Below are 25,682 nucleotides of genomic sequence, written 5' to 3' on the forward strand. Positions count from 1 at the left end.
AGTAAGGAAGGAGGTGAGGAGACCCAGCCATGGGCATCTAAAAGGCAGCAGAGGTAAGGTACTGAATGAATGTTATTTAAAGGAAGAAAATGAGCAGCTGATTGGTAATTAGGTGATGTAGCATTCACTCTAAAAAACAGAGGTACGATATGAGACTTTTTTGTACTCAAAGGTACAGTCTTCATAATTGTACCCTCAAAGGTACAATATTGGTCTTTACAGGGTCAGATTTGTTCCCTCTGAAGTACAAAGTAATTTTTAACAGCAATAAGTACATATTTGTACCATTTAACCTGCAGCCAAAGGGTACATTCAGTATTCTGTATCACTGCACTAATGAACAAGATATATTTTAATTGCACATTTTTTATTTGAAAGCCAGACAATTTTGGATCATCAAGTTTTTGAGCCATATTTATTGATGATAATGTTTATAATTTTTAGAATCTTTACTGGAACAAAAAAAAAATGGGTAAAAAAAGGACTTTCACTGAAAGGTACTTTTTTGTACCCTTTAAAGTACAAATCTGTACTTACATTTCTTAGTGTGTATAGCAACACTTACGCTATGCTTTCATTTCTTAGCAACAGAGCCTGTAATTAATGTGATTATTTTTTGTTATATGCCTCCAGGTCATCAATGTTTGTCACTTTACCTGAGAGTGTGTTTATCTTTTTTTCAGGATGGATGTGAATAATAAAAGCAGATTATTCAGTGCACTGTAGCAGAAAGTGATGGATAAAGTTTTATGTATATGGATAACGTCTTCAGAGCAGTGCAGGAGAGCATGTGTGTGGGTGTGAGGAGGAGCGAGGAGGGAGTCTGCTGAAGGGAAACAGGGCAAGCCCCGTCTCGGGTTTCGTGGTGGAGGAAAGAAAGAGAGGGGGGAAGGAAAGAAAGAGAGTGAGAAAGAGAGAGAGGGAGAGAGAGGGGCGCCTTTCTGTGGAGACAGATTTAACTGAGGGGTTTATGGAGTCTGAAGGTCTGGGGAATGAAGATCTCTGCAGTGGTAACAGTTTTCCTGACTAGTGTTCTCCTCGGAGGTAAGCCTGTTCTGTTCTCATAATGTCCAATATGAGCATAAGTGTATATAAGGAAAAATGCTGGAGTACTTTGTGATGATGATTGTAATAATCCTATAGCCTATGCATATTTGAAATTAGTTTATAAGCATTAAATTGGTGTTTAATTATGGAAGATTCTATATAGAATGTGCCAGAACTGTAGGATGGAGGAAAGGGGGTCAAATTGTTAAAAGGAGCAGATTGGAATTAAGAAGTATTTAGAGTAATAAGGAGTAAAAAACACGTATTGACCACATTTGAATTGAGATTCCAATGGTTTCCCATCCAGGAACATGTTTCTCTTAATGCTGTAGGATCGTTACCAGAACAAAATATACAAAAAAAGACACAAATCAACAGTTTTCTTTCTTTGTTTGACTTCTTTTCCCCTTTTTAAAGAAAGAGAGAGGGAGAAAGAGAGAGAGAGAGAGAGAGAGAGAGAGAGAGAGAGAGTATGTTGTGGTTTTTGGCTCCTCCCTCATAAGAATACTGTATATTCCACAACAGTATGAGCATGATGTAAATGCATAAGTGTATGTAAAGGAAAAATGCTGGAGAGAACTTTGTGATGATGTGTTTAATGATCCTATAGCCTATGCATCCTAGAAATTAGTTTATAAGCATTAAATTGGTGTTTAAGGATGGAAAATATCATATAAAATGTGCCAGAACTGTAGGAAGGAGGAAAGGGCATCAAATGGTTAAAAGGTGCAGATTGGAGTTAAGACGAATTAAGGAAAATTAAGAAGAATTAACCATAACCATATTTCAATCGAGATTCAGGAACATGTTTCTTTTAATGCTGTAGGATCGTAACCAGAACAAAATATACAAAAAAGACACAAATCAACAGTTTTCTTTCCTTGTTTGGCTTCTTTTCCCCTTTTTAAAAGAGAGAGAAAGATAGAGAGAGAGAGAGAGAGAGAGGCAGAGAGTATGTTGTGGTTTTCTGGCTCCTCCCTCACTAGAATACTGTATATACCACAACACAGCTCCCATTCTGGAGCCGAAGTATGAGCATGATGCATGAGCATAAGTGTATATAAGGAAAAATGCTGGAGAGAACTTTGTGATGATGTATTTAATGATCCTATAGCCTATGCATCCTTGAGCAATAAGTTTATGGGCATTAAATATGTGTTTAAGGATGGAAAATATCATATAGAATGTACCAGAACTGTAGGATGGAGGAAAGGGGGTCAAATGGTTAAAAGGTGCAGATTGGAATTAAGAAGAATTAAGAGGAATGAGTTGAATTGAGATTCCAATGGTTTCCCATTCAGGAACATGTTTTTCTTGATGCTATAGGATCATAACCAGAACAAATATACAAAAAAGACACAAATCAACAGTTTTCTTTCTTTGTTTGGCTTTATTTCCTCTTTTTAAAAGAAAGAGAGAGAGAGAGAGAGAGAGAGAGAGAGAGAGAGAGAGAGAGAGAGAGAGAGAGAGGCAGAGAATATGTTTTTTTTTTTTTTTGGCTCTTCCCTCACAAGAATACTGTATATACCACAACACAGCTCCCATTCTGTGGGTGTTTAATGGTGAAAAAAATATTATGAAAGAGCCAGAACTGTAGAATGTAGGAAAGGGGGTCAAATGGTTAAAAGGTGCGGATTGGAATTAAGATAAATTAAGGATAATTTGGAAGAATTAAGAGGAATAACCAATTAATGACCCCATTTGAATTGAGATTCCAATGGTTTCCCATCCAGGAACATATTTTTTTTAATGCTGTAGGATCATAATCAGAACAAAATATACAAAAAAGACACAAATCAACAGTTTTCTTTCTTTGTTGGGCTTCTTTTCCTCTTTTTATAATAGAAAGAGAGAGAGAGAGAGAGAGAGAGAGAGAGAGAGAGAGAGAGAGAGAGAGAAAGAAAGAAAAGGGAAAGCCGGAGAGGCAGAGAGTAGGATGTAGGAAAGGGGGTCCAATGGTTAAAAGATGCAGATTGGAATTAAGATGAATTAAGGAGAATTAGGAGGAATACAGAGGAATAACCACTCAGTCACCAGATTTGAATTGAGATTACAATGGTTTCTCATCCAGGAACATGTTTTTCTTAATGCTGTAGGATGGTAACCGGAACAAAACATATAAAAACACAAATCAACAGTTTTCTTTCTTTGTTTGGCTTCTTTTCCCCTTTTTAAAAGAGAGAAAGAGAGACAGAGAGAGAGAGAGAGAGAGAGAAACAGAGAGTATGTTGTGGTTTTTGGCTCCTCCCTCACGAGAATACTCTGTATATACCACAACACAGCTCCCATTCTGGAGCCGAAGTCAAGAATATCTCTCTCTCTATATATATACTGTATGTATATACACATATGTATATATATATATATATATATATATATATATATATATATATATATATATATATATATATGTATACGCTGCCACAATAGGCCTTAGCTGTTGCTATATATGGAATAACTCTATGGTCCCTCACTGCACCTCTGGACAGCATGTTTATTTGCTCTTTATAAATACTTTATAAATGCTTACTGTCTGTGGAAAGCCAAAGCAAGAAAACCAGATGTTGAAGCCTGAAAAGGCTTATATTAGACAACAGAGACGCACAGTTTTAATAAAGGCAGTTAAGTCACTCTCGCTTTATTTATTTACAAGTCTGACCTGAGTCTGAATCCGCCCAAATAACGGCCTCCAGATGGGCTGCCAAAAAGAGTTCATTAAGTAGATCAGCAGCAGGCAGCTAGCTCTGGAAAATGTCACTTTTTTGATGCATTAACCTTTTAGGGGACAGATCTATCAAGTGATATCCACAGATTTTCCAAACTCCTTTTCTTCTGAAATTGTGATTTAATGTAGAAAAATCAGATGCAGATTTCTTGACAGTGATGGTAAATGGAGACTTTGGTCAACACAAGAGTAGCCAATGAATTTACTATCCATAAGTCATAAAACAGCTCTAGAAAAAAAAAATCTTAAAAATAATGTGTTTCTTGGATTTTACCAAATTTAAAACCTCTAGAATATAATTAATTAAGAGGAAGATGGTTGATCACAAGCCAACAAACCAATTTAGATTTTTTGTAAAGGCATAAAGTTATCCAAAAGCAGACTGGTGGAGGAGAACATGATGCCAAGATGCATGAAAAAACCTGTGATTAAAACCTGGGTTATTCCACCAAATATTGATTTCTGAACTCTTAAAACTTTATTAATATGAACTTGTTTTCTTTGCATTATTTTTATTATTTAGCAGAAACCCAAAGACTAAAAGGATTAAAGAGAAATAACTTACTTTCATTAAATTAATGACCAATTACTGTCTTTATTAATATAAAATGTTGGATTCCACAGCCCATGTAAAATCTATTATAATAAAGTCTTTAAGAATGCACCTAAAACAAGCAATCCCAAGATTATATTTGTGTATTTTTTGCTTTTTTTATTTTTTTTCATTACAATTTAAGTTATTGGTCTTGGGTCTGCTTGAACCCCTGGCCACAACATCTAAACCATTCTAAATACTTGTATGTGTCCAGTGTATTTATTTATTTATTTTTTTTTAAGAAACCTAAATATGAGTGGTCCAAGGACTAAACCACTATGATCGGGAGATCTCTAGTTCGAATCCTGCTCATGCAGCTTGCCATCAGCTGCAGGAGCCCTGAGAGAGTACAATTTGTCTTGCTCTCTCTGGGTGGGTACAGTAGATGGCGCTCTCTCCCCTCATCACTCTTAGGGTGATGTGGATCAGCACAAGGCTGCGTCTGTGAGCTGATGTATCAGAACCGATTTGCTGCACTTTCCTCCGAGCGTTAGTGTGCTGTGATGCTACTCGGCAATGCTGCATCAGTTTGAGTTTGGGTTAGAGTTGGATGTTGTAAGGTTACATTCAATAGAGATTCATTTACTTTTAACAATTTAGTTCAATTGCATTTAATAAGACATGCAGTTTAATGTTGTTTAAATGTCATTTAAGCATCAATAGGGCCATCACTATCTTTATCCTCCTCTATCTCCAGATGTATGCAGAGCCATCAACGTCACGGTCACTCCGTCTCCGTTCACGGTGGCCGGCGAGGGCGAGAACGTCACGCTGTCCTGCCAGGTGAGCCAGCGCCGCAAGTCAGACAGCCTTCCCGTGGTGCGCTGGATGTTCCAGCCGGCATGGGGGGGCGACGAGCACCTCGTGGCCAAAGTGAACATGAGGAAGGCCAAGTTCTACGGAAACTACACCAAGAGCTTCCCCACGCCCAAGATGAAGCTGACTGTGGTCAAACAAGGGAAGATCTACAACCTCCTCATCATCAACATCACCAGCACTGACAGAGGCCTCTACAGCTGCAGAGTCCAGGAGTTTAAGAAGCACCGCGAGCGCTGGAAGGCCTCCACCAACTCCACCGCAGCAACAGAACTCAAAGGTAAGCCAAACCTTACCGTACGCCCCCCCACAAATATACTATATGTATTATGGCAAGGGAAATACTCTAATATGTATCTAAAAAATGTAACATTTCATTCTGAAAATGCTATTTATTCGAGATTTACTTGTTTCTAGACTTTCTTTACTAAATGTTTGGAGGTCATTTGTTCTGTTGCAGTAAATCTGCATTATTTCTTAAAATACAAATTAAAATGCAAATTAATTACATTATTTTTTTATAGTACAATACAAGTTAGCTGCTTTTATTCTTAAACAAATGTACATTGAGCTCTATTACATCTTAAAAAATAAGCTAAATTACCTCCATTATTTTTCTTAAGAAAGGTTAAATTATCTGCATTCATTAGGGAAAATAAATAATTTATTGTTGAAAATTGCAACTTAAAAGAACAATCGAATGTGTGAAGTGGCTACAGAAGTCTGATTTTCAAGCACTGGAAACGTTTGGAAAAGTTTTCTGCCCCACCTGCTTGTCGAGTCTTACTTTGTAGCTGATCATTGACTATGTACTGTTATAATATTACTACAACTACTACTACTACTACTAGTGGTGGTGATTACATAGTAATTACACAGCTATGTATGGTTAGCAAACCTTACTGAAGCTCAGTGATTACCTGTTAAGCATAAAAATAGCCAGCTCGCCTGTTTCCATGGTTTCAGCACCTCGTTTGCGTGCTGTTGTGTTCTATACCTGGCAACCCCAGGTGTGGAAATGGGACTGGGAGATTGGTGTTGGGCAGATTCAGAGGACACAACCCCCACAGATATCTGTGACATACCGCACAGTTCTAATAAGAAAATACTGGCTAAAGCTCCGCTGACAAGAGATGCCAGTGCTTAGACTCAGCATGTTTCTTTAATATCTGATGATACATTTTGATCATGTTATAAATTACTGCAAAAATTAATTAAATTAATTCTGTATTGCTGTAATAATTTAGTCTTGAGAATTGCTTCATTATGTCTTGAAAAATCCAAATGAACTGTATTTTTTTTTCTTAACAAACACAAAGGAAAAGATTAAAGCAAAATTATTTCTCAGATTTTATTTTTTTTTTGCTTTATATTTGGTAAAGAAAATAAGCTAAATGATCCAGAAATATGAAATAAATATTCATCTGTAAATAATACAAATTAGATTTACCTTTTTTTCTCACCAGTTAACCAGATATAGTTAACTTCTAAACTTAATTTTGTCGTGAAAAATACTGTCTCAATAAATCTTCAGTAGAAAGTCATTTTTCCACATTAGTTTTCTCAGCTATAATACTGTGGAAAGTTGCTGTGAGAGTCGGGGTCTATAGCCGTTGGCAGTGAGAATTCAGTGAGGCTGTTTACAGGGAGGAGAGAACAGAGGGACCGCTGGCCTCCGTACAGCTAAACACTATTGATACTGGCTTCAGACTGGAGTTTCCCTCCACACAGACATACAGACAGACAGACAGACAGACAGACACCCAGAGGCCAGAACGACAGTGGCACCAGAGCTCCCACACTGGTAGATCTGGTAGATCAGCCATCTGGCCGCCAGTGCAGAGTCTAGAGTGTTGAAATCTGAGGTAAAACTGTCTGGATTCTTAAACGCTGTATTCCAGACGAGTCACAGATCTGGTATCACATTCAAACGCCTCCTTTCACTCCACTATCATTCCCTATGAGGGAGGACGACTTGGAATAGGCCTGGTTTATAATCCCTGCAGCTATTAAAACCTTATCACTGCTGTTTTCCAGTGGAAACTGACTGAGGTCATAACTCATCCTCCCTCTGTGTGCTGAATACAGAATACGTTATATGACTTTTTGTTCCAATACTGAAAATACACTGGCATCATGAGTTGAGATGATCCATTAAAAAACAGATTTTAAAATAAGTTATAATTTTGTTTAGACACTTCAGTTAAAAGACTTAATTAAAAAAGAGTTTCTTTGATTTTACCAAATTGAAAACGTCTGGAATACAATCAAGAGGATGATGGGTGATCACAAGCCATCGAACCAACAAGCTGAACTGCTGGAATTTTTGCACTTTAAAAGTTATCCAAAAGCAGTGTGTAAGACTGTTGGAGGAGAACATGATTCCAAGATGCATGACGAAAACTGTGATTAAAAACCAGGGTTATTCTACCAAATATTGACTTCTGAACTCTTAAAACTCTTAAAACTTTATGAATATGAACTTGTTTTCTTTGCATTATTTAAGGTCGGAAAGCTCTGCATCTTTTTTGTTATTTCAGCCATTTCTCATTTTCTGCAAATAAATGACAATATTTTAATTTGGAATTTGGGAGAAATGTTGTCCATAGTTTATAGAATAAAACAAAAATGTTCATTTTACTTAAACATAAACCTATAAATAGCAAAATCCAATCCATACAATCCACACTCATGTCAAGCATTCCAATAATAATTCAGTCAATACCAGTACCATTCAATACTGATATCAGTCTAAACCCATACCAATCCATAATGGTAACCATACAATCTATACCCTCTACCAATCTATACCCATACCCATATGGTCTAGAACCATACCAATCCATACCCATATCAATCTATACCCATACCAATCCATATACCCATACCTATCTATACCCACACCCATATGGTAACAAATCAATACACACCCACAATAATCTATATCCTTTCCAAGCCTGAACATACCAATACTAATCCATACCCACACTCATCCATAACCAAACCACTTCATAGCAATTTATATCAATACCAATCCATACTCATACCCATATATACATGCTCATACCACTTTAAAGCAATACCAATTCATATTAATACCAATCTATACTCATACCAATGAATACTCATTCCACTTCAATTTATATCAATACCCACCCATACCATCCATATCCTGTCACATCTATACCTATATGTACCAGTATATAGCCATGCCAGTTTATACCTACCCATATTTATACACATATCCATGTCTATACCAATGCTCATCTATACACATAGTCCTGAAACAGCTTAAGATGACCACCGAAACAAAACCTTCAACACCATGAACTCGTGTACTGTGATCAGAGCTTCTCCTGACAGTAAACTGAATGGGGAGCTGTTAGGATTGTTCTGAGAGATTGGGCTGTGCTGCAGAGGATGTGGTCAGGTTTAAGTACACAGTAGCTCAGAGCAAGGAGGGAATACCAACAACATTTGTGGGAAGGAGAACAACGTGCTGCAGGGAGGAGCTCCATAAAAACCTTGTCAGGAGATACAGCCACTGACATTTAAATTGGCTTCAGGAGGGATGAATATGAGATCTTCATATGGTGTAAAATTACCCTAAACGTGGCTAAAACATCTGACATTTTATATGGTTATATGTATTTATTCCTAGTCATTATTCTTGCTCATAGTGATATTATATAGTGGATTTACCAATCCAGACCCATGCCGATCTATAATAATACCCATGCCAATCTACACCCAAATCAATCCGTACCCATACTAATTTATACCCTTACTATTCATACCCAAGCAGTCTATACCCATAAGAAATCATACTATACCCTGACAATGTACAGTATACTATACCAGTCTATACCCATACCAATCAATACTCATACCCATACAATCTATACCCTCTACCAATATATAATCATACCAATCTATAGAATTTATACCAATACCAATTCATGCCCATTCCCTTAACGGTCAAACCCTACCAACCCATACCTATCTATACCTATACCCATACAATCCATACCCTCTACCACTTAATATTCACACACAGTCCAAATGTTACTCATCCATGCCCATATTTATACCCTTATGTATACATATCCATACCAACACTAATCCATATTCATATTAATACACACCATATTAATCCATACCCTCTAACACTATTGATCTATACCCATAACCATACAATCCACACCCATACCCAAACAGGCTACACCAATCAATACCCATCTATAAGCATACCATTCTATACACATAACAATTGTTGCCTATACTAATCCATTATCAACACCCAATACTCATAACAGTCCATACCTATACCACTCCATGTAGTCAGTACCAGTACTATACCTATACCCTCACATTCTCCACCCATCTGTACTCATCCATACCCATCTATGCCCATCTATATCCATCCATACCCATCTATGCCCATCTATATCCATCCATACCCATCTATACCCATCTATATCCATCCATTACCCACCTATGCTCATCTATATCCATCAGTTGCCATGCTCATCCACTTAAATTTTCTCTTAATAAATGTGACATTATGAGTCACTTTTTATACATATTCTGTATAAAAGGGTTCTATGGTGAACTATTCGTTGAAAGGTTCTTCTGGGAACCACTTCAGTGCCACTGCACAAAGAACCCTTGTTGGAACCTGTATCTGTTTGTGCAGTGTGTAGTTTTTGTTGGTTGAGTAAAAATGCTAACACCGAGTCATTAGACCATGTTTTCCACAGCTGCGTTTGTTCCATTAGAGAATAGTTCTGGTGAAAAAAGTGGTGCAGTCAAAGACGCCTCAGTGCACGCAGCTGCAGCATTGATGGCATGGTTTGAGAGTCTTGCTCTGTGTCTTCAGAAACAACTCGGGCAGCTCTGTCTGCTGCAGAACCATCTACCCCTTTTACAGCCTTCATAAAGCACGAAATCTGCGGCCCACCACTTTTATCTGGGACTCTTTGTCTAAAGTGATTTGTGTGACTCAACATAAGAAACCCTCTGTTCAATCTCCAGCTCTGCCACGCTTGAATTAGACCACGGAAGTCAGTAGATTATTAAGCAGCTCGTGAATAGGAATGTACAGAACTGAATGTGGCATGTGGTTTACTGCAGCAATTTCTACAGATAGTTTACAATTACTGTAAACTTTTATAGGAGTTTGAAATAGATTAACCAGAGCCGTAGAGCATTTTTTTAGAGCATCCCAAACAAATAAGGCTCATTATTGCTGGTTTGTCTTCAAGCACAAGAACTTTATTTTTAAAGCTTGGATGTAATCAGTAGTGGAGAGTACGATGAATAATGAACAGCTGATCTGTTGTTGGTGATGGGGAAGAGCTGACTTCAGGAACTTCTATCAGTCTGGCCGGACAGGAGACATGAGAGCCTGAGGGTCCAACATCCATCTGTATCGGGTCAGACAGGTGGGCAACTCAGAGGAAGGCAGAGAGATGGAATTAGTTTTAAGTGGATTTATGTAAAACTAATGTAAAACTATCTAATGACTCCAGCAGATCTGAATATAACAGCCTAACTAAAGGGAGAGAGCCAGAAGGTAACATAGACATGGAGGCTCCCTGAAACACCGGCATCCACCCACTCCACCGTCCACAAACCTGAGTGACCGTGTGCAGTGGGAGAACAACAGCACCAGCATCTCAGTTTACCACAATTCCCTACGTCCATGAACTCCTGGATCAGCAGCCTTATCTAAAGTAAAAAAAACATTAATTACCAAAAGCTAAACTAAACAAGTAAGTTTTCAGTCTAGACTTAAAGATTGAGACAGTGTCTGAGTCCCGAACATATTTGGGGAGATTATTCCAGAGTTGGGGAGCTTTATAAGAGAAAGCTCTTCCTCCTGCAGAGCTCCTCTCAATTTTAGGAACTCCTAAGAAACAAGCACCCTGAGATCTAAGTAATCATGATGGTTCATAACAGGAGATGAGGTCTCGCAAATACTCAGGTGATGAGCCCATGTAGGGCTTTATACATTAACAGAAGAACTTTATAGTCCATGCGGAATTTGACTTTGCAATGGTGTCTCTAGGAGGTTTGAAGGTCTTGGGTCAGGCTGGTGGACACTCAGCAGAGCTGTCACAGTCAGCAGTACTTCTGGCGAAGTCTCACCGTCTACAAGCCAGGCTAGTCTCACTGTCGTCAGCTGCTGCCGGTGGTTGTGGGTATTTCAGGGCGTCACAGTGGGTGTCAGCCACCACCAGCCGCTGGCCAAGAATGGAGAACATCCAGAGAAAGGGGTAGCCTTCGTGCTGTCATCCCACATGTTACCTCCCCTATAATTACCCTTTTTTAAACCCGGCGCACCGTGCAATTACCCCCGGCAAGAGAGCCACAGTGATGAGTGTGCACTTCTTCATCCTCTTCTTCTTCTTCTTCCTCTTTCGCAGTGCACGTCCTCCCAGACACCAGCGCCAAGGAGGGACTGTGGAGTCTGTTTGAAGGTAAGCCGCAAAGCTGCGTTGACCCGTGTTGTCCAAAACTGCTCCGGAGGAGGTGCTACAATAGCTGCTCCAGCTGTGGAGGTGGAGAAAAGGAAGAAGGGAAGGAAGGAAGGGCAGATTTTATTCCAGATTTAAGTTAAAAAACAACCCAAGAAAATAAACTACTTCCCACTCGATCTTCCCACAGCATACACTGCAGACGGTTTAGTCTAAACCGTACAACACTGAGACTGCAGAGTATAACTGCTGTGGTTATGTACAACGGTGCTGCCAACCGCTTGGTGGAGGACCCAGTTATAGAGAACATCAGGTCACAGTACTGGCTTAACAATGTCTTAGTGTTATGATTGTCCTAACTGGTAGAAAAAAGTGCTTTTTATGCTGAAATACTTTTGGGAAACCCAGCACTGACTACCTCCAATATGTTTGGAAGCTGTACGTTAGCCTCATTAGCTCTCACTGTGAGTTGTTGATGCAACTACCTAAACAATATTTGGAAGCTGTACTGTATTCTAGCTAACTCACACTGTGAGATATAGATAATAAAACTACCTCCACCATGTTTAAAAGCTGTAATTTGACCTTGTTAGCTGTCACTGTGAGTTTTTGATAAAACTACATCCACCATGTTTGGAAGCTATATTTGCTGTGCTCTCCTGAATGAAGTGTCTGAACTGAAGACTGTTTGGTGTGTGTTGCTGTGTTGCAGACGTGTACCTGTGTGCGGTGCTGATCTGCAGTGTGGGGCTGCTCTGCATGTGTATGTTTACTGTGGCCGTAAGCTGCCAGTACCTGCAGAAGAAGAGGCATTTAAAAGGTAAAAGAATTTGATTACTGAGTGAACGCATGCATTACATTCTCCTCAGTTCTTATTTCTGACTCTTTTTTCTGACTTCTTTTTATCTTCGGCAGAAAATTATCATTTGGTCAAGAGTCCTCAGAACAGGTGAGTTCAATTTATAAAAGAAATTGGCTTAAAATCTACAGGTTTTCCATTGGATTTCCAGACAGTGTTGGCTCATTAGGGTTAAAGCTGCTTTGGCACATGGCTCTGTACACATACAGCTGATCTGAACTCATCATATCTGTCTGTGTCTTGTCCAGTTCTGGGGAGACGGTCACTAGCGTGGTCAGCTTGTCTCCTGCTCTACCTAAGAAACAGAGGAAGTACAAGAAGAAGAAAGCAGTAGAACAGGAGGAGGTGCCGCCGGAGATCCCCGCTAAAGGTAAAGCTCTGGTGCACTGTTGTTTCAGTGTATCGGTCTTGCCTCATATTTGTGAGCATAAATGTAATAAATGTACTCTGTAACACTGTCTGATAAGTGCACTCTTGTATCGATTCCCAGCACCCATTGCAGACAAACTGCGGAAGCCAAAACTTTTAAAACCTCAGCCCAGAAAGATCATTTTGGTAAGTTTCTTGAGATTCATACACGTGTTTGCTATTTAAATGAAGATGATGATTCTCAAACAGGTCATTTATGTTGTATTTACACTGCCATGCCAAAAAAAAGTCAGCACCTGGATGTAAGTAAGTAAATGATGTGGGGTTGATGCTGCAGTTGGTCTGCAGGTCTAGGTATGTGCTGAAAGAATGAGGTCAGCTGACTACCTGAATATACTGAATATAGACCAGGTTATTCCATCAATGGGTTTGTTCTTCCCTGATGGCACGGGCATATTCCAAGATGACAATGTCAGGATTCATGAGGCTGGAATTGTGAAAGAGTTCAGGGTTCAGGGAGCATGAGATCATCATTTTGAACAGTACTTGTCTGATTTCAATGTGCCAAGTGTAAAGTTTGGTAGATGGAGGATTATGTGCTTGGCTCCTTAGTTCCAGTAAAAGGAACCCTCAATGCTTCAAAACAAGAGATTTTGGACAATTTTATGCTCCAGACTTTTCAAGAATTGTCTGTTGACAGCCCCTTCCTGGATAAGTAAGTGAGTTTGTTGTGTAAGAACTTGACTGTCCTGATCTCAACCTGATAGAACATCTTTAGATAGATAGAGTGGAGACTCTAAACCAAGCCTTCTCGTCCAAAACTTCTAAGAGAATAAACACCCCATTGCACCCCAAGCGCAATGTGAGCAAAGACTATTTTTTTTTTATCTCTGAAAAAAATCTCTGAACCAATCACAAAAACGCATTTTCTTGTGCAATGAGATAATCTCTCCTAACATGGATTTAACCTGATACTCCCTTGCATGTATTTTATGAATATTTCATTCAATAAAAATACACTGTAGGAAACCCTATAATGTATATTATCATCAGCTCTGGCTTTAAAAATATGAATATCAACATGCCCACCCCTTATGTACTACTGCCCCCCCAAGCGAAGCACTCCAGAACTGGGGCTGATATAAATTATCAAGGACTTTATGATTTCTACACTCTTTAATCTGAATAATCTGTGTCCTCTTTAACCCCACAGCCCAAGATTGCAGAGGAGAGCCTGACGTATGCTGAGCTTGAACTGGTGAAGCCACTGCCAGACACCAAAGCATCAAAGACAGGAACCGTTTACGCCCAAATCCTCTTTGAGGAGAGAATGATGTAGGGCTGAGCCATTTTACTGAGGAATTTTGTTATTTATAATACATTGTATCCATTGTAATGTCTGTTACAGTTTTCTAACCCAGTGTAAATGTATACAGTGTTTTATACGTGTGTTTTTTTTACGAAGTATACATTTTTGTACATAGCTTTTTGTTTCCTTTATTTTGTCACTTTCACACATTCCACTGTATATCTCTGCTATTGGAATCTAAGCTAAATACCATATATTTCTTTGGTTTTGACTCTTGTAAATTTAACATTCATACAGAGGGTATGAATTCATGTCACATTCCTGCTCTTTGAGGTGTCAGAACATTCCACAACAATAAAGGAAACGGCCAAACTGTCAATGAGACAATCTGTCAATTATACGGTTAAAAGACTATTTAGGATTATATTTTTAGTAATAAATGAAAAAATGCTCAGAATTTTCCTTAACCAGATATTAAGGAAAAGTTCAAGCGCTGTCATCTCTTGTCAGCAGAGCTGCAGCCAGTATTTTCTTACTACAACTCTGTAGTAGGGAAATCTGTGTTGCGTGTTCTCTGACTCCACCTGCTGCTCATTTCCCAACACTAATTCCAACCTGGAGGTTGCCAGTTTGCTGCAGCCATTGAAGCTAGCAAGCAAACTGGTTTAACCCAAATCTTTTTTTAGTCTACACAGCCTTAAAAGCCTCGGCATTCGTTAAAAAAGACTGTAGTCCTGTATCTGTTTCTATGGATACTTTATTAATATTATTATCCTCCTTTCAGACGTTGTTGGTGTGTGTCGTGCTGGTACAGTGGGTGGATCAAATACTGCAGCAGTGCTGCTGGAGTTTTTAAACGCTGTGTTTAATCGCTCACTCTCCTCCACTCTATTTATTACACACTCCTACCTACAGCTGAAACACCTTGTAGATAAATTAAAGTCAGAGACAGAAGCTCTGAATCTGTTGCTGCACAGTTGCTTCAGTGTTGGTCCTCCTCTAGTCCTTCATCAGTGTCCACAGGATGCTGTTGGCTGGATGTTTATGGTTTGTGGACTATTCTCAGTCTAGCAGTGACACTGAGATGTTTAAAAACTCCAGCAGCACTGCTGTATCTGCTCTGTGGTGGTTTTATCTCCTGTGTGGCTCAAAGTATTGAAGAACAGAATGAAAGGAGGATAATAACAATAAAGTATGCAGAGAAACAGATACAGGACTACAGTCTGTAATAATACAACAACAAAGTGTTCCTACATGATCAGTGGAGCTGAAAAAAAAAGATAATGGGTGTAGAAACACATAATGGTCATAATGCCATGCTTAATGAGTATATGCTCACTATTTAAAGGAGAACTCCGGAGTAAAGTGGGCTTTTGTTGTAGTAAAACATGATGAACAGCACACCTCCGTTCTCCCACAGCGTTCTGAGATCCAGAAATTTAAACAGTTTGTCCAAACACCCTTCAGACTGGGTGACACGGGGCATAATTTGCCCCGATAAATCACTTTTTACATCGTTATCCAGCTCAAAGTAGCTCCACAGCTCCTTGATAGAATCTGGAGAGCCCTGACATTTAAAACACGGCATTAATAACTTAAAAATTGCACAAGAAGCTTATTAAAAAACACTGTTTACATCCCATAATGCTAGCTTCAGCTCCGAGCGCCTCCATCACTGTACTGATAATAACATAGACACATATATATATATATATATATATATATATATATATATATATATATATATATATATATATATATATATATATATATACATAGCTTATACGTAGCAGCCGGCACCAGAAGGCAGGCTATGCGGAATCTATGTATATATGTCTATGGGATGTAAACCGTTGTTTTTTTATAAGTTTCTTGTGCAATTTTTAAGCTATTAATGGATCTTTTTAAATGTCAGGGCTCTCCGATGATAGCAAGGAGATGTGGAGCTACTTTGAGCTGGATAACGGTGAAAAAAGTTATTTATCGGGGCAAATTATGCCCTGTGTCACCCAGTCTGAAGGGTGTTTGGACAAACTGTTAAAATTTCTGGATCTCTGAACGCTGTGGGAGAACAGAGGTGTGCTATTTATTAAAGATAAGTACTTTTTATCATGTTTTACTACAACAAAAGTCCATTTTACACCAGAGTTCTCCTTTAAGGTCATTTTAATTTCCAGCACAATATAGACGGGCAAGGCAGGGATTTGAGATCCAGTGCAGCTAAAAAAAATCAGGACTAGACACTCTGATCTGTTATGTCTGATGGCTAACTGTAGCTTGCGGCACGGCATAAACAGCCATCTTTAGCCGTCCACTCCCAGAAGACTAGTCCTGTTATCAGAGCTGCCCTCTCATCTGCGTGCCAGGATCGACTCCAGCCGTGCCCAAATTAGTGAGCCAAGGTAGACTCTAATTGCTGGTTCTGGATGGTGGAGTTAGGTGTGGGCAGATGCTGAAAAAAATCATTTAGTCATTTTAATCTGTGATTTCCACCTTAAAATATTTCTAATCTCTTAAAAGATTTTGTGTTACAGGAACAATCAGTAATAAATGAGAACGTATGAGAAATGGCTACAAGAGTCTAGGCTACAGGTTGCCAGATTGAGGAGAAAAAGACGAGAAAGCTGGTCTGCCTATCAAACCCCACCAGAGCCCTACTTACTAGATTAGTTGAAGATCTACTGTACCATTTCAATCATTTTGACTGAAAACCTCACACAGTACACAGCAGGATTAGCCAGCAGACTTCGTCTGAGGGAGGAATCTGTACCTACTGTCCATGGCGCGGAGATGTAAGACCAGCAACAGCTTATTTACATAAAAGATTGAGGACACAATTGCAGAAAAAGACAAATCTTACTCTGTAAGATGGTCTGCAAATCTTTATGTTTGCAATAATGCAAAGCTTCTGTGCCAGATTAAAGACACAGTGGCAAGTGATGACAATTAAGAATGCATGTATGGATGGCTGCAACAAACTGTTTGCGTGCTGTTGGGTTCTATACCTGGCAACCCAGGGTGAGAAATAGCTCTGCTGACTAGAGACAACAATGCTGAAACTTAAAATGTTTCCTTATAAAAGGGGATATATTGCGCAAAAATGAACTTTTTATGTTTTTGTATTTTCTATTTGGGTCATGACTGCCTCTATAAATACTACAAAGCAAGTGCAAAACAATCCATTTATCCATCCATTTTCCGTAAATCAGTTGAAAGAGTTTGGTTTCAGGAATCATTTGCTACATTGAGTCGTTTGATTTGCTTCCTTATTGCGACATCCTTATAAGGAAACCTAAATAGAACCAACCTGACACCACCCCTTACCCATCAACTCCCACCAGAGCCCCACCCACTGGATCAGTCATTTTGGTTGAGAACCTCAGACAGTACGCAGCAGGATTAGCCAGTAGACTTCTTCTGAGGGAGGGAGCTGTACCTACTGTCTGTGGCAAGTCAGCAGATAAGGGAGATAAAAGTACTTTTAAATAGTGAGTCTCGTGCTTACTTTGTATTTTACCATTTAGCACAAGCTAACACTAACATGTGGTAAATGCTTATTAGGCATGGCCAGCAACAGCTTATTTGCATAAAAGGGACAGAGCTCTTAAATGGCTCATTCTGAAAGGGACTGAAACTGGTAAGAATAGAGCTGGAGAGATGAGCATATATACTTTATATGAGCATATTTTGTACAGAATAGCCCATATTTACTTTTTTACTTATGTAAAAATAGGTAAAATATGTTCCCTTTAATACATGATGATGATAAACCCTGATTATGTTGTGAGTTCCGACAGAAAATATAATTCTTATTGTTCGTTTTAACTAATATATGACCCGATAATAATGACCCTTATTTATATCTGCCTGCAGCAAAGGTTTTAGATCTTCATTCTCCATAGTTCTTTATTCCTCAGATTTAAAAGTGTAGAATTACTCAGTGGGGTTTGATGTTTTTTTTTTTTTTTTTTTTTATCTCTAATAGCTCTTTGGATGTAATCATGTAATCATGTAATCATGTAACTTAAGCAAAGAAAATATCAAGAGCTTCTTGCTTCTCTCAGAATCAGCAAGAAACTCTATATATTTTTTCCCTTTATCAGCAAAGATGAAGAAATTGAGTTTTCTCCTGTTGCGCAGATGCTGAAGCCCTCAGTTAAGCCCCTTTAGATGCAGAAGGTTATCGTAAACCTCCAGCGCAGAGAAGTTCTATAACTGTGAAAATGAAAAAGTCCTCTGAAAACCACACAGAGCGTGAAGGGGAGGTCGCAGCCTGCACCACTAATACGAACCAGCTGTGAATTCGGCACGAAAGAGACCATCCCCAGCTCACACAGCGACTGACTGCACACACTGCACACTGCTCGGGTTTCACCTACCGCTGTCCACTTCGTTTCAAAGAGGATTACTCCAAATATGGACTGTGGATATAAAGTGGTGCAATTTCTGTACTGATACTATATTTCCAAAGTGTTGGGAGACCTGTTTTTGCATTGTATCTCGGGGTATTAAAAACAGTTTCTCATGCTTGTGTTGGAGTTACTGTCTGTACTGTCCAGGAAAAACTCATTTTGATTTGCTCCCTCTGAGCGCCAGCAGCTTGATGGCAAAGCTGCAAACCTGCGACCTCCCGCCCATAGATGCAGCGCTTTAGACCGCTGGACCATTCGGAGCCCTTATTGGTCCCTTTTTGCCATTTTTGTAAAGCAGTATATCAAAATACTGCTTCAAAATACTGTGTGCATCAGTTTTACTGTTACTGATGCAAGACAACCTTTTAAGGGGATGCACCACCATGTGCCCAGTAATTGCATGTGCAGCAAATTATATGGTAGCCATATGAACAAAATCAACAATACATCTACACTAAGGAGATGTCCCTGTGTCCATGGTGCACAATATAATTAAGAAATTGACAACCCATGGCACTGTATGTGAAACACAGTGAAGGTAGTGTCATGGCTTGGGCTTATTTGGTCAATTTATATTTCTGCATCAAGCCTATGCTGTAGCCTACTTGTCACCGCGTACCCTACGCCATCGCCTCCATCTCCCTGGAAATGCAGCTGTGATTGGTCCGCCGGGCCAGGCACGGTTTAAACTGTAGAGTGAACAGCATATGCTGCGGTATAGGTTTGATACAGAAGTATAAATTGGCCTTCAATTGACTGGGACAGGCTCATTAATTTTCAATGATATAAAGTGAGCTAACTAAATATTAGTCTTATTCACTTTAATCTACTTTAAGCTTATTTGTTCCAATACTTTTGCTTACAAGAAAAATAAGTGAGTTCAGACAGAAGGTGTTGAATCTTTTGAACTGTGTATCAGATCCAGATGTGAAAAACTGGAAATTAAAGCTGAAATGTAGATGATTTTTTCTCGTATTCATCTTTTTATGACAAACCCAAATGTTTTCAGCATGTCTTCAGCAAAAATAAAGTAATCAGCCAACTGTATACATAAAATTCTTAATGTACGTATTAGAGCTCTACTACCAGGACTGAAAATACAGTAAGTCTGGAGAAAATGCTGCTCACCTCACTCAGCTGTTAAAGCCTTTATACATCCAGGACTAAGGCGCCTAATAGAACATCTAATGCAGCAACCATTAGCCCATTAAAACTGTCACAACGTGGTGACCACAACTGTGAAAATACACTTGGAAAACACTAAAATCCAGAGCCACCCTGTAAAGCAGTCCTTCATTGTTCTCAGGGAATGTTTTCATCATTACCTCTCTAGTCTACAAGTGAGTCGGTCACGCTGTCTTTAAACTCAAGATTTACACTGGACCCTGTTTCGCCACGCGACCATAACTAATGGAGTATGTCTGTACCCTTCTGGAAAGGCCTTGTGCAAGGTGGTGACATCACTGCGAGGGGAGCCGTACGTGGCCTTCGTGTCTCCTTTATGTTTCATCAGTGGTGTAAAGTGAGGCGCTTCTAACCCTTCACAGAAGGGCTGACAATAGGTAATAATGCATGTTAATCATTACATAATAATATTTAATCAGGAAGTATATATTATAGTTATTGTGAACTATAAGCATATATTTTATAAATTAAAATATAGTCTGCGTTTTTCAGTTGCCACAGGACTCTTATCTGACTGACAGCTGTTCTAACCAATCAAAGCTTTGGTAACACTTTAATTGGATGGTCCATTTGATGGCCTCTTTGATGTTCAACTGACATTCAACTAACATTCAACGACATGTCTAATAAATGCAAATGAACTGAAAGGTGAAAGTAAATGATTCTCTATTGAATATAACCCTACATTCAACTCTAATCCAAACGCTTATCTTATAATTTTTGTATTGGTTTAGGGTTAGATTTTAAGCTTAGATTAAGGTTAGGGTTAGGGTTAGGTTTAGGGTTAGATTTTAAGCTTAGGTTAAGGTTAGGGTAAGGGTTAGGTGTAGGGTTAGATTTAAGGGTTGATTAAGGGTTAAGGTTAGGGTTAGGTGTAGGGTTAGATTTAAGGGTTGATTAAGGGTTAAGGTTAGGGTTAGGTGTAGGGTTCGATTTTAGGGTTGATTAAGGGTTAAGGTTAGGGTTAGGTGTAGGGTTCGATTTTAGGGTTGATTAAGGGTTAAGGTTAGGGTTAGGTGTAGGGTTTGATTTTAGGGTTGATTAAAGGTTAAGGTTAGGGTTAGGGTTAGGTGTAGGGTTTGATTTTATGGTTGATTAAGGGTTAAGGTTAGGGTTAGGGTTAGGTGTAAGGTTTGATATTATGGTTGATTAAGGGTTAAGGTTAGGGTTAGGTGTAGGGTTCGATTTTATGGTTGATTAAGGGTTAAGGTTAGGGTTAGGTGTAGGGTTTGATTTTATGGTTGATTAAGGGTTAAGGTTAGGGTTAGGGTTAGGTGTAGGGTTTGATTTTATGGTTGATTAAGGGTTAAGGTTAGGGTTAGGGTTAGGTGTAGGGTTTGATTTTATGGTTGATTAAGGGTTAAGGTTAGGGTTAGGGTTAGGTGTAGGGTTTGATTTTATGGTTGATTAAGGGTTAAGGTTAGGGTTAGGGTTAGGTGTAGGGTTTGATTTTATGGTTGATTAAGGGTTAAGGTTAGGGTTAGGGTTAGGTGTAGGGTTTGATTTTATGGTTGATTAAGGGTTAAGGTTAGGGTTAGGGTTAGGTGTAGGGTTTGATTTTATGGTTGATTAAGGGTTAAGGTTAGGGTTAGGGTTAGGTGTAGGGTTTGATTTTATGGTTGATTAAGGGTTAAGGTTAGGTGTACGGTTAGGTTCTATTTTGTGTCATTTACATTCAACATAGGGTTAAGTTAAATTTAATGGACATTCAATTCAGTGTTAGTTGAATGTCAGTTGAGCATCAACAAGGCAATAAAATGGACCATGCAAGTATCCAAGTGTTACCAAAGCTTTTTTTTTTTTTAATGGCTTCTGCCCCCTTGTCTCTGTGTGACCCTTCTGCTGATTTTTAAAGGGTGTATTAATGAGTCTGTTAGCAAAGCTGCAGGACAATCTAACCAATCAGACTCATGATTTTCACTCAGGGGGCGGGGCCATGGCTGTCTAACCCCTTCTGATGAAGGGGCGATGCCTTGCTTAGTGTAAAACGGAGCTCATGCTGGATTAGTTCAATAGTTTGCGAACTATAATGGAATTGCAACGGTAAATGAGACAAATATTGTGTCACATCATATTAAAAAGCCTAATTCACAATAATAGGCCGCCTGGCTGGTGAGTTTTTGTGTGTACTTAATGTTTTGGCTGACCTGGCGTCTTGTAGGCATACAAGCGAGTGATATTTGTTGGCCGGCTGTACTTGTAGGAAAATTAAGCATTGATTTTGTCATTTGTAGCTGTTGTATTTTTGGGCTGTTAATGTGCATTAAGCTCTTATAACTAAGTTGAGACAGAGATGATGTAGTTCTAATATAAATCTATGTGTAGGTTGGTGGGTGGATGGAGGGAGGGGGTTGAGAGGGGGGGGGGGTGTTGCAGAAGGTGTACCCACTATATTAACTGTACGCCACTGTGTTTCAACATACACTTACTGAACCCCTCACTGCTGCCATTCATCAGTCTACAATAAGCTACATTTTTCAGAAATAAAAGAAAAAATACAAAAGCTGACTGATGGGCGTCGATTAGCTTCTAAAAACAAGCTTTTTTCAGCGCAGGCTAATGAATGACGCTCAGACAGACAGGAGCTTCTGAACAGGCTCCAAGCTAACATTTGTGAAGTAGGTCAGCTGAGGCTGCGTCCTGTGCCCCAGTATAAGACAGAGTGTTGTAAAAACCACATCCTTCTACTGCCTGAACAAACAGAGAGAGCTCCATTTACCCACAACTGCCAGTTTTCCAGCACATACAGGAGCCTAATTTAGCCCTGCTGTTACCAAAACAGACACAGCACCCTGTATACAAGATGTTCCCATGTATTTTTTAAAAGAAATATATGCAAGTATCTACTGTAGCTACCTGCCACCAACGTCTCCCTGACACTATAGTGTGTTATGTTATAGTATCTTAAAGAGCCAATAAACCATAAACCATCATATTTTTTCCATTAATAGCTGTGTAATAAATGTGTTTGTTTGAATTAATGAAACATATTAGTCATGCCTTAAAAAAGATTATAAACATTCTTACCTTTAAAAAACACTTTTATTGTGCAGATCATGTGCAGATTAATCAATATCAATCAATAAACCCGCCCCTCTGCTGATGTTCAACCACTATATTCACCACTATTAGAGGCACGCTGCTGCTGCAACGTAGCCAATCAGCTCTTCCTCCTTCTCCGCCTCTAAACCCATACATCACCCAATGCCCCTCCAAAACTACCCCTCCCATTTTTAGCCTTTTTCAAATTTGAACTGAGCTTGAATACTGTGTATTCTGGCATCTAATTACCTTTAAAAATAAGACTATTTTTTGACTATTAATTCCTAATTATAAGATTTGTGGGCCATATTTTAGTGATCCTGCGCACTGTGTAGAATATTTTAGGGCGTGTCTGTGTGTCTTTGCTATCGCAACGACTGGAAAAGTACACGTTGCGCTGCTCGAAACACACAAAAACCATGTACTCATTAACTCTCTTAATTAATCACGGGTGTGTTTTGGACAGAACTTAAAATAAACCAATGAATGTGTCACTTGCCAGCAGCTTTTGTCAGTGTTGGCATTGTGCCAAGTCCTGCTGAAAAATGAAATCCGCATCTTCATAAAAGTTGTCAGTAGCAGAGGGAAGCATGAAGTGCTGTAAGATTTTGTGGGAAAACAAAACTGCACTGACTTTATACCTAATAATAAAACAGAGTGGATCAACACCAGCAGATGACATGTCTCTCCATCAAACCATCACTGATTGGTGGAAACTTCACACTAGACCTCGAGCAGTTTGGACTGTGTGTCTCTCCACTCTTCCTCCAGACTCTGCTCCCTTAATTTCCAAATGAAATGTAAAATTTACTGATGATCAGTGATGGTTTGGAGAGACATGTCATCTGCTGGTGTTGATCCAATCTTAACAAGTAACTTCACAACCTTAAACAGGTAAAATTTAATATATAGTAAAAAAAAAACAACGCCCAATCATCAGAGTGATGATTTATTATGAACTCAACTCATTTCACTGTGGCTGTTCCTCCCTCTCTTTGTCTGAAGATGTTCATGTGGCTCCATCTTGTGCTCAAACGCAGTAATCTCAACTTCCTCTTTAACAGAAGAAGCTGAATGAGAAGCTCAATGTAGAAACTGCTGTTTCTGAGCAGACATTCACATTCTGCTATGAGTCTAAAGAAACATATGATTCAATATAAATATCTGGCAGCGGCCCAGCAAAAAATACCTATTGTTTCTATATAGACCTGACTTTAGCTTAAACTCCTATAAAATAAGAAAATTAAAGGATTATCCAACAGCACCACTGAATTCTTGAAGAATACTTGCAACAATATTTATTATGTATGTAATATATAATATTCAAGCAATAATACTGTAAAAAAAATAATAAATGGGAGTTTTGAGTTTGAGTTTTCAGTTCTGTAAAACATTAACTCCTTAACATGACTTGTTAAGTATACAGGCTACAAGCCTAAGTGACACAAAACCCTTTTTTCTGCAGAAAAATAAGTTATTTACGTTCTGAAATGTGAGGGTTTGAAATCTCCTACAGGACACTTGGAGAAGCTGCCTGTTTCCTCTTTACTGCACTTAATAATTCCAGATCAGTAACAGGAATCAACCCCAAATTCTACAGGTTTGAAAATAGATGTAAAACTTGACAAACATAATAAAACTAAATGTTTGGAGACATGAACTGTTTGATTTGTATTTAAAGACATACTTGAAATGTTTATTATATTTTCTATTACAATTAAAATTATGATTTTCAGTAATGTTCCTTATTAAACAGGAAAGCTTTTTATGTAATGCTTAAATAGAAATCCTCAAGATTTCGTGGTGTAATATCAGGCAGACAATCGACAAAAATCCTGGCCTGTTAAGGGGGTAAAGTCAAAGTATTATAAAATCACACCACTACATTCATAAATATCTTATCTCTTCTAGCAAGTTTTATGGAGTTGCGGATTTCGTTTTCCAGCAGGACTTGGCACACTGCCCAGACTGCTGAAAGTACCAATTTGTCTTATATAATATTAAAATTTTCTGAGACACTGATTTTTGGGGTTTTATTGGCTGTAAACCATAATCAACAACTATAACATAAATAAACACTATTCACTTCCACCCATCTTCAGGTGCTCATCCATCATCATCCATCAGAGCTGGTTTGAGCAGAGGAGATGATGGAGTGAACACCAGGAAACAAGGAGACACTGAAATAGATCTCTCAGCAGCCGAAACCAGATACAGCCAAATCTGATCAGGAGGGTGGAAATGTCTTCTCTCGAGACAATCCAGATCATCTTACACACACACACACACACACACACACACACACACACACACACAGTTATTAACAGTCATTACAACATTAGAACACTGAATACAAGCACAATGGGATTAGAACACCATCCACAGATTTGTTTGTATATATGTTGTTTTAATTAGCATTCATATATAAATGTAATATACACTACATAGTTTTAGAACAATGGCATTTTCCACTTTATCTTTCATTTAAGCCATTTGAGCTCTTTGGGTCCAGTCATTAACCAAAATAAAGTTATTGCTAAGATAAAATAAAAAAGCTCTGCTGCTGGACTACTAAACAACAGGAGTGTTATAAAACCTTTGAACAGTAGTGTACAAAAAAAGAGACCACTTAAAAATGAGTTTCTTTGATTTTACCTAATTGAAAACCTCTGGAATATAATCAGAAAGAAGATGGATGATCACAAAGCATCAAACCAAACTGAACTGCTTGAATTGTCACACCAGGAGTAAAGCAGCATAAAGTTATCCAAAAGCAGTGTGTAAGACTGGTGGAGGAGAACATGATGCCAAGATGCATGAATATGAACTTGTTTTCTTTTCATT

At 38.7% G+C, this 25,682-nt stretch overlaps 1 protein-coding gene across 1 annotated transcript; it reads left to right on the forward strand.

The window, feature by feature from the left end:
• Positions 1-890: 890 nt before the first annotated feature.
• vstm4b (V-set and transmembrane domain containing 4b) lies at positions 891-14,578 on the forward strand. The gene is made up of 8 exons (XM_007233572.4): positions 891-1,044; positions 5,065-5,463; positions 11,612-11,665; positions 12,375-12,482; positions 12,578-12,611; positions 12,770-12,891; positions 13,012-13,076; positions 14,104-14,578. The coding sequence occupies exons 1-8, from the start codon at positions 993-995 to the stop codon at positions 14,227-14,229; spliced, it is 960 nt and encodes a 319-aa protein (XP_007233634.3). The 5' UTR covers positions 891-992; the 3' UTR covers positions 14,230-14,578.
• The last annotated feature ends 11,104 nt before the right edge of the window (positions 14,579-25,682 follow it).

The sequence above is a fragment of the Astyanax mexicanus genome, chromosome 15 (genome assembly GCF_023375975.1).
Source record: "Astyanax mexicanus isolate ESR-SI-001 chromosome 15, AstMex3_surface, whole genome shotgun sequence".
Lineage (NCBI taxonomy): Eukaryota > Metazoa > Chordata > Actinopteri > Characiformes > Acestrorhamphidae > Astyanax > Astyanax mexicanus.